General features: G+C 42.6%; 1 protein-coding gene across 7 annotated transcripts in view; it reads right to left on the bottom strand.

The window, feature by feature from the left end:
- Positions 1 to 1,997: 1,997 nt before the first annotated feature.
- The window catches only part of KLHL3 (kelch like family member 3), a 62,225-nt gene continuing 57,423 nt past the window's right edge, over positions 1,998 to 6,799 (bottom strand). For 4 of the 7 annotated variants that reach the window (XR_015276828.1, XR_015276829.1, XR_015276830.1 and 1 more), the window contains one exon: positions 6,001 to 6,646. Coding sequence is in view for 3 of the 7 variants with exons in the window: in XM_086852186.1 (XP_086708312.1) it covers positions 6,618 to 6,646 (29 nt within the window). In the remaining 4 variants the exon portion in view is untranslated. Of the gene's footprint in view, positions 6,647 to 6,799 lie in introns of all 7 variants that reach the window. The other 3 variants (XM_086852186.1, XM_023936036.2, XM_023936038.2) reach the window with 1 other exon arrangement.

The following is a 6,799-nucleotide window of genomic DNA, read 5'->3' as shown; positions in this document are numbered from 1 at the left end:
CTCTTGCAGGTTTTTCAAATCCCCTTTTTCTTGGGTTGTCCATGGGTTGAGACTGGACCATGGTGCAGCACATATCCTGCAGCATTTTCTCTAAAGTCAAAGGGGATTTTAAGAATAACAAGTGACAAAATATTGTGGAAAGAGTATAATGCAACAAAGTGTAAGAAAAACATTGAACAGTAACATTTAAACCTCCTGGCGTTAGGAAAGAAGAACAGATCCTTTGGGACAGGCATTCATTCTTGAAAGGGTCCTTTTATAAGTTTTACTGAGTGGAGGAAAAAACCCTCTAAAATTTAAGACCAATTGTAATTTAGTGAGCAATATGCTTAGCAGAGGCTGTGGAGGTTTGCAGTAAAAGAAGGAGGAGGCTCATGATAACATATTTTGTAAATCAAAGCCAAATCAAATGCATTGAGTTTCAGCAGCTGTGCCAATTAAATCTCATTCAATTTGCTGAACAAGAACGTTAACATTAATCACTTTGGCAAATTTCTTAGAATATTTCGTGTCACTGGGTAGTTTTGATTTAGATTTTGTGCTTGTTTACAGTGCAGAATAACTTTCTGTGAGGCAATATCATCAGTCAGCAACTGTGGGATGCTTTAGGAACCCTGGGTGGTTCTTAGCAATGTTTCTGTAGCTGTCCTTTGCCTCCTAGAGGCTTTTTCAAAAGTATCCAACAGATTCTGTTATTTTTTTAACTGCAGTTATTCTCTGCCACCACACAGCACCCTTAGCACAGTCAAGGAACAAGATTCCAAACAGAGCAGAGGCAATTTTGCCATCTGAACCCTCCACAGCCACATCCCATCTCGAATTCACATCATCACTGCAGCTCAGGATGCAGGGAATTCCTCTTTGGCCTTATTTATTCATTTGGGCTACAAATGAACAGCTTCCTCCTTGCTCAGATGTGAAGTTTCCGTAGCTGAGGTGGTTTCCTGCCCTACCTTTGATTCCAGTTCCAGATGATTTGGGTAACAAATCATACAACATCTGCTTTTCTGACCTTGCAACCCCACTGGGGGAGTCTTTCCCCTATTTTCTTTCCTCTCCTCTCTGTTTTCCCTTTCCTCACTGCCTAACCCTAACCCTTCTGAGGTGAATGAGGCAAGGTGGCAGCTACTGCTTTACAGTTTCTGCCCTGTCAAGGGTGAAATGCAGGGTGGAAAACATGCCCAAAGGTGAAAATATAAGACACAAAAAGAAACAAACAAAGCAAAAAAATAAAATCAGGCAGCAAAATCAAGGTAGTGAGGTTTCTCCCTGGATTGCCAAGGTTTTTCTTTAGCTGCAGGTTCATAGATTCATAGATTTCTCAGTTTAAACATGAATAAAACTGAGCCAGCTGTGCAAGAGAAAAGTCATTTTGAAATGAAATACAGAATAATTTCAAAGTCCCCCAGCTGCATAGACCAACCCACAACATGTCATTCATTATCTGTGTGTACCAAGTAATTGTATTTCAGGATCCCACATGGTAAATTTGATGTTGTATGTTGGCATTAACAGATGAGGGAGGCACAAGGAGCATTTCTGGAAAACCAGAGAGCTCAGTGAGATGTTTTGTGAGCTGAAGGCAAAATGAGTTGGGTGAATTGGTTAATGTGTTACTTTATGGTGTTATTAAGAAGTGTTGAGTCGTATGTGCTAAACTCATTTTTTGTGTTTTCTCTCTTCCCAGCTGCATTCCCTGACAGGTTCTGTCTTCTGCAAACCATGCCCTGAACCAAGGGCTTCCCCACCCCCAAGAGAAATGCTTTTACCATTCCTTGGAGAAGGAGCAGAGCAAAGTCTGGGGCAGCATCAGAGCTTGGCATCAGGGCAACCTCTCAGCATCAGCACATGTGGGTGCCACTACCCCACAGCAAGGGGCAGAGTGACCCAGGACTGGTACCTCCTGTAATGAAAGAGGGGACAAATAAAGCCATGGGGAGTGATGAGATTGTTCCTCATTGTCAGAAGCCAATGAAGTCAAAACAGACACAGAAAGGTTTCATTAGTCCAGTTTTTATTCAAATTAAATGACGGGGAACTACAGTGTGATTTTCTTTCATCATATAAATATGTCAGTGAAGAATGTTTCTTGAGTCGTTCATTGCACTGGACAAGACAGCTGTCAAGAGAATTACTTTGCAAAGTCCTTTGTCCTCCACACATGCAAAAAAAAAATCTTTAATTTAAAAAATGAGTTTAAACAGTCAACCAACTTGATACAGTATACTGTCAGCTACTGAACCAACAAAGTCTGGTTTACAAAACCAAAACATTTCACACCCAGGTAAATTATTTCACAATCATTCATTACCCTTGAGGGTCTTTATACATAAAATACACAAATTAAAATTATCAATATTTATTTATTTATTACTGTCACTGTAGAGGAAAATAATTTATAAGCCCATAAACAAAGGTAAGGGCAGATGAAAAAAAGTGAATGAGCCCATATTCAGACCCTAATGTCTAGCACACTCCCAAACCCTGCAGCTTTGACCAACAATTTATGCTCACATGAAAGTGATTTTTGGGCATGATGTGGGCAAAGGGGGAAACTGCTTTGCTAATATATGAATAATGAATCCTAAAGGTTAAGACTGAGCTGCATTCATCTGTTGAACCGTCACACTGGCTTGATGAGCAGCATTCATCTGTTGAGCCATCACATTGGCTTGATGAACAGGCATCACACCTCGCTGGATATTAAGGATTTTGGTCTCCAAACAATGTAAACCAGAGAACAGTATTAAGCTTTCATGGTGGTGACATGCAAACACTGCCAAGGGTGTTTATGGTAATTACTTGTTGTACACATCTATAAAAAGACACTGTTTGGATAAACTGAATGAACAGAAAATTGATTTTAATCACCCTCAATTTATCTATTAGGCACCAATGGAAAAGATGGACTTTAATCAGACTTGTTTAAACAAAAGATTGCTTGAGGCATTGCAAACCCAGCAGGGTGTGCACCACACTTGATGCTATTGGGGTTGGGGCTCATCCTGGGGTGCTTTTCAGCAAGAGCAAAGCCCTTTTTAGGAAACCCAAGGCCAGAGTCCCACAGGGGGTTGAGCACAGGGTGCCCCAAAAAGAGATTACAACAAAAAGTGTTCATATTCACAGAAGACCAACATGAGGAAGAGGTCCAAGTTCGGTCTGTAAATCTTTTAGTAAAACTCCTGCAATAATTTGTCTGATTTTGGCATCCTGGGGGGTTGTGCCCAGACTGTTGTGGGCAGAGTATCTCTGTCTTCAAGCAGCGCATGCAGGAGCCAAGAAACAGAACCACCAAGTGATAGCTTGTTCCCCAAACTGCCCAGGAGCCAAACTCATGGCAAAAATTAAATCAGGGTATTGAAATCATTGTAAAATAACCAATAATCTAAGAGCCTACTGGTGACTGAGGTAATGGGTTTGAATTCGTTCCATAATGTGGAGCCCAGTGCTGTCCTTCTTACATTAAAACCAACACAACAGCTATCCCAGATCTTTCTTACAACATGGCATTTCTTGTGCAGAGAACATACAGAGTCACACCTACACCACAGCCAGCAAAAACCACTCTGGAGTGCACGAATTAGATCCAGAAATGTCATTGAATACCATAAAAAGCAATCCAAAAATTATTTTAAATTGTCTTATAAAAATATTTACAGTAAAATTTGTTAGTGCTAATGCTACGTTTTCAGTCCTAGAAAAAGGCAATCTGTAAAGGATCTGGCTCAGGTGCTCAAAATGAACAATACAAACACGAAACCACACACCAAAGACAAATTCCAAAAATATTTTGGGGGTGGGGGGGTACAGCTGGTTCATCACATGTTACGGTTGTTCGTATTGCATAGCTGGAAACGAGGTCACTTGACTTGCATAACACTGCAACGTTTGGGAAGGGAGGGAGGAAATGTGTCATTTGCCATCCAGGAGCACTGGCTGCAACTGGGAACAGCATCACTCATCCCTGGCAAGGGCTGTAAGTCCTAGCCCTGTCCAGCAGGCCACAGCTCTGGGCCAGCACTGGGCACAAGTGCCATTTTACAAGAGCAGAGAACCACCAAAACCTGTTTTCCTTACGAGCAAGGAAGCTTTATGAACAGATGGATAGCAGGGGATAAAAGTATCCCACCTCCAGATATGCCCACTTCTCACATCTGACAAACACAGCAATTTGCAACCTTGCACCTCTCTAGCAGTACCTACCAATTTTTATCTCCAGCCCACATTAACTCAAAGTCTCTGGGTTATATTTGCCTTTACTCCAGTGAAGCCAGAGGTGTGAGAGTGTTGGCTGGGACCTGCTCCCAACTGTTGAGCTGCAGTTGGGCTGTACAGTAGCTTATAGAGGAGTTTAGTTAGCTTTATGTCTATACCAGACCTAACAAGGGCCAGGTGTGCCCAAATGCTTGTCCAGGCCTGTCCAGTCACCTCCACCTAACAAGAGATGGTATCTCAGACTGAAATGCTTTGTCTGCCCCATTTTATCCTTTATTCCCAAGCTGCATGGAAGGGAACCACCTTTTGGGCCAGTGAATTTGAGTCTGTTCAGCTGGGGCCTCATCACCTTCCTTAGGGCACCATAAACACACATCTCAGTACTCTGATCCAAAGGCAGCTGCAGTCAGGGCAACATTCCTACTGGGAAACATTCCTACTGGGAAACATTCCTACTGGGAAACATTCCTACCAAGGTACATTCCTAGCAGCCTCAATGGCTTTTACAGTAAGCAGCACCTCACAGGAGAGCAGCATGTCACACTATTATTTTGGCATGTTTCGCTGCAGATTGCAAAACTCAAAGCAAAAGTTTTAAAGGGTATTATGGAAAAGATTATTTTTCTTTTTTTTTTTAATTACTATATGCAAGACCTCTGAGCTTACATACAGTGGAAGGGTAGACATAAGGAGTAGCAATGCCTTTTCTTTAAACAGCTTGCCCTTGTTGGTAAAAGCAGCAACATCCAAAGAGGAGATGGAGCTACCTCACATTTCCCATGAAGGGAATGCCAGCCCCTCTGCAGGGCAGTGACACAACACAGGCAGGGGCTGCTTCCCCCACAATGGACAGGCACTCATCTTACAAGGACTACGTATTTACAGAAGCAACCCACTCCTCCACAAAAGCAGCACAAGATAATGCAGCTTAGATACCTCTGAAATAAATTTTTAAGTATTTTTCTTTTCTACTGTCAAAGGTCACACAGAGCAGATCTATGGAGACAGAAACCAGCATTACAACACTGGACAGCTGCCCACAACAAAAAGCCTCAGCTGATCTACAAGGGGAAAACAAATGAAAAAGCCCCAAACAAAAAAAAAGTGTAAAGAAAATATTTTTCTTCTCTAGTTCCCTTTAGCTGGGAACTTATGGGAGCTCAGCTCTGTGTGCAGAAACATGTCAGAGCTCATAGGGAGATACAAAAAGGTATTTTAAAGTCAAACATCTACTTAAACAAAAAACTTTTAGAATTTGGTATATAAGCAAGACAGGTCCCTTACATCTGAATCTAGATTTGTCTGTTTTGAATAATCTTATGAGTTCCTCATACTAATAAAGGAATGCTTTCAGTAAGGGCAAGACTAAAATAGCAATTACAGTGACAGTGATTAGTTAATCTCCATGCTCTGGAAGCATTAAAACACTGCAGGTATTTTACTTGGCTCATTAATCCCTCCCTGCTTGGGTGACAGAGGGCTCTCGCTGTATGGAATGTCTCTACATTAATGGCACCATAAGCTATCTTTTTAACATCTAAACACTCTGTTATGAAATGGCATTGAGATGCTGGACAGAGCTAGAACTGAAGATCTCAGCACAGCTGAAACGTGTGGGTTGGGAACATTTTCTCTTCAAGCAACATTTGTTTCACAGGAGCACTAAAGCCCGTGGGAGCAGCATGTGTCGCGTGGGGCTGTGAAGTTCAGCGTGGCTCAGGCGCGGAGCCCTCGGCCCCGGGGAAGGCACTGCCCAGCAGCTCCTGTCACGCACAGCACACAGCATTCATGGCAAGTAGAAAAACCACATGGTGTTTATTTCCACAAGCATGTCAGGGATACATACAGCAGTCCAGTGGCATGTACAAACGTATGACTGAGACGGTGTCACACTCGAGCCAGACCACCCTGTTCCAGTCCATTTCTGCTGTTTTTCTCTATTGGAACTCAGAATTTTCCACTGCCAGTATTAAAGTCCACCCTCCAGGCACAGTGAGTAAGTAGTTCAACCAACAATGTGCACGGAGCATCAATGGGGAAGAAATCCAGAAACATTCATTTTTACTCACATGCCCAAACGTAGCAGTTTTGTTTCACACAAGAAATTCTGTGCCTGCAGTCCAAGCACAGTGTTTATCTCAGGACACATGCCATCGAGAAGAACAGCTGGTTGCACCACAGATAACAAGCAACACCTCGTGTCTAGCATGGAACACGTCCCCAGAGGGATTTTCACTTGGCTATGCAATCCACTGTAGAGTGGATGATGCTTGCAACGTATCACTTGTCATGCTAAGACATTAACAGCAATGAGATGGGTCAAGTCAGAGGTCAGTCATCTTCCCAACACCACCTAGCTGGATCCACGTCACTTCTGCTCCTCACATTGGCTCGATTGTATGTCACAAGGGTTTGTGAATCACAGCCACACCTGTTGTAAGAACAGACACAGTTATGGTAGGAGCAGCTCCTGGGTTGCCACACGGCTACAATCATCCTGCAAAGCCAAAAGCCAGCACGAGGGGAGGATCTACCACTTCTGTCAAAGTTTCTTCTACTGAAATCAACATAAAACATATAAAAA

Source organism: Cyanistes caeruleus, chromosome 15, assembly GCF_971803275.1.
Source record: "Cyanistes caeruleus chromosome 15, bCyaCae1.hap1.1, whole genome shotgun sequence".
Taxonomy (NCBI): domain Eukaryota; kingdom Metazoa; phylum Chordata; class Aves; order Passeriformes; family Paridae; genus Cyanistes; species Cyanistes caeruleus.
The sequence above is the reverse complement of the archived record's forward strand: the minus strand, read 5'-3'. Positions and strand labels throughout refer to the sequence as shown.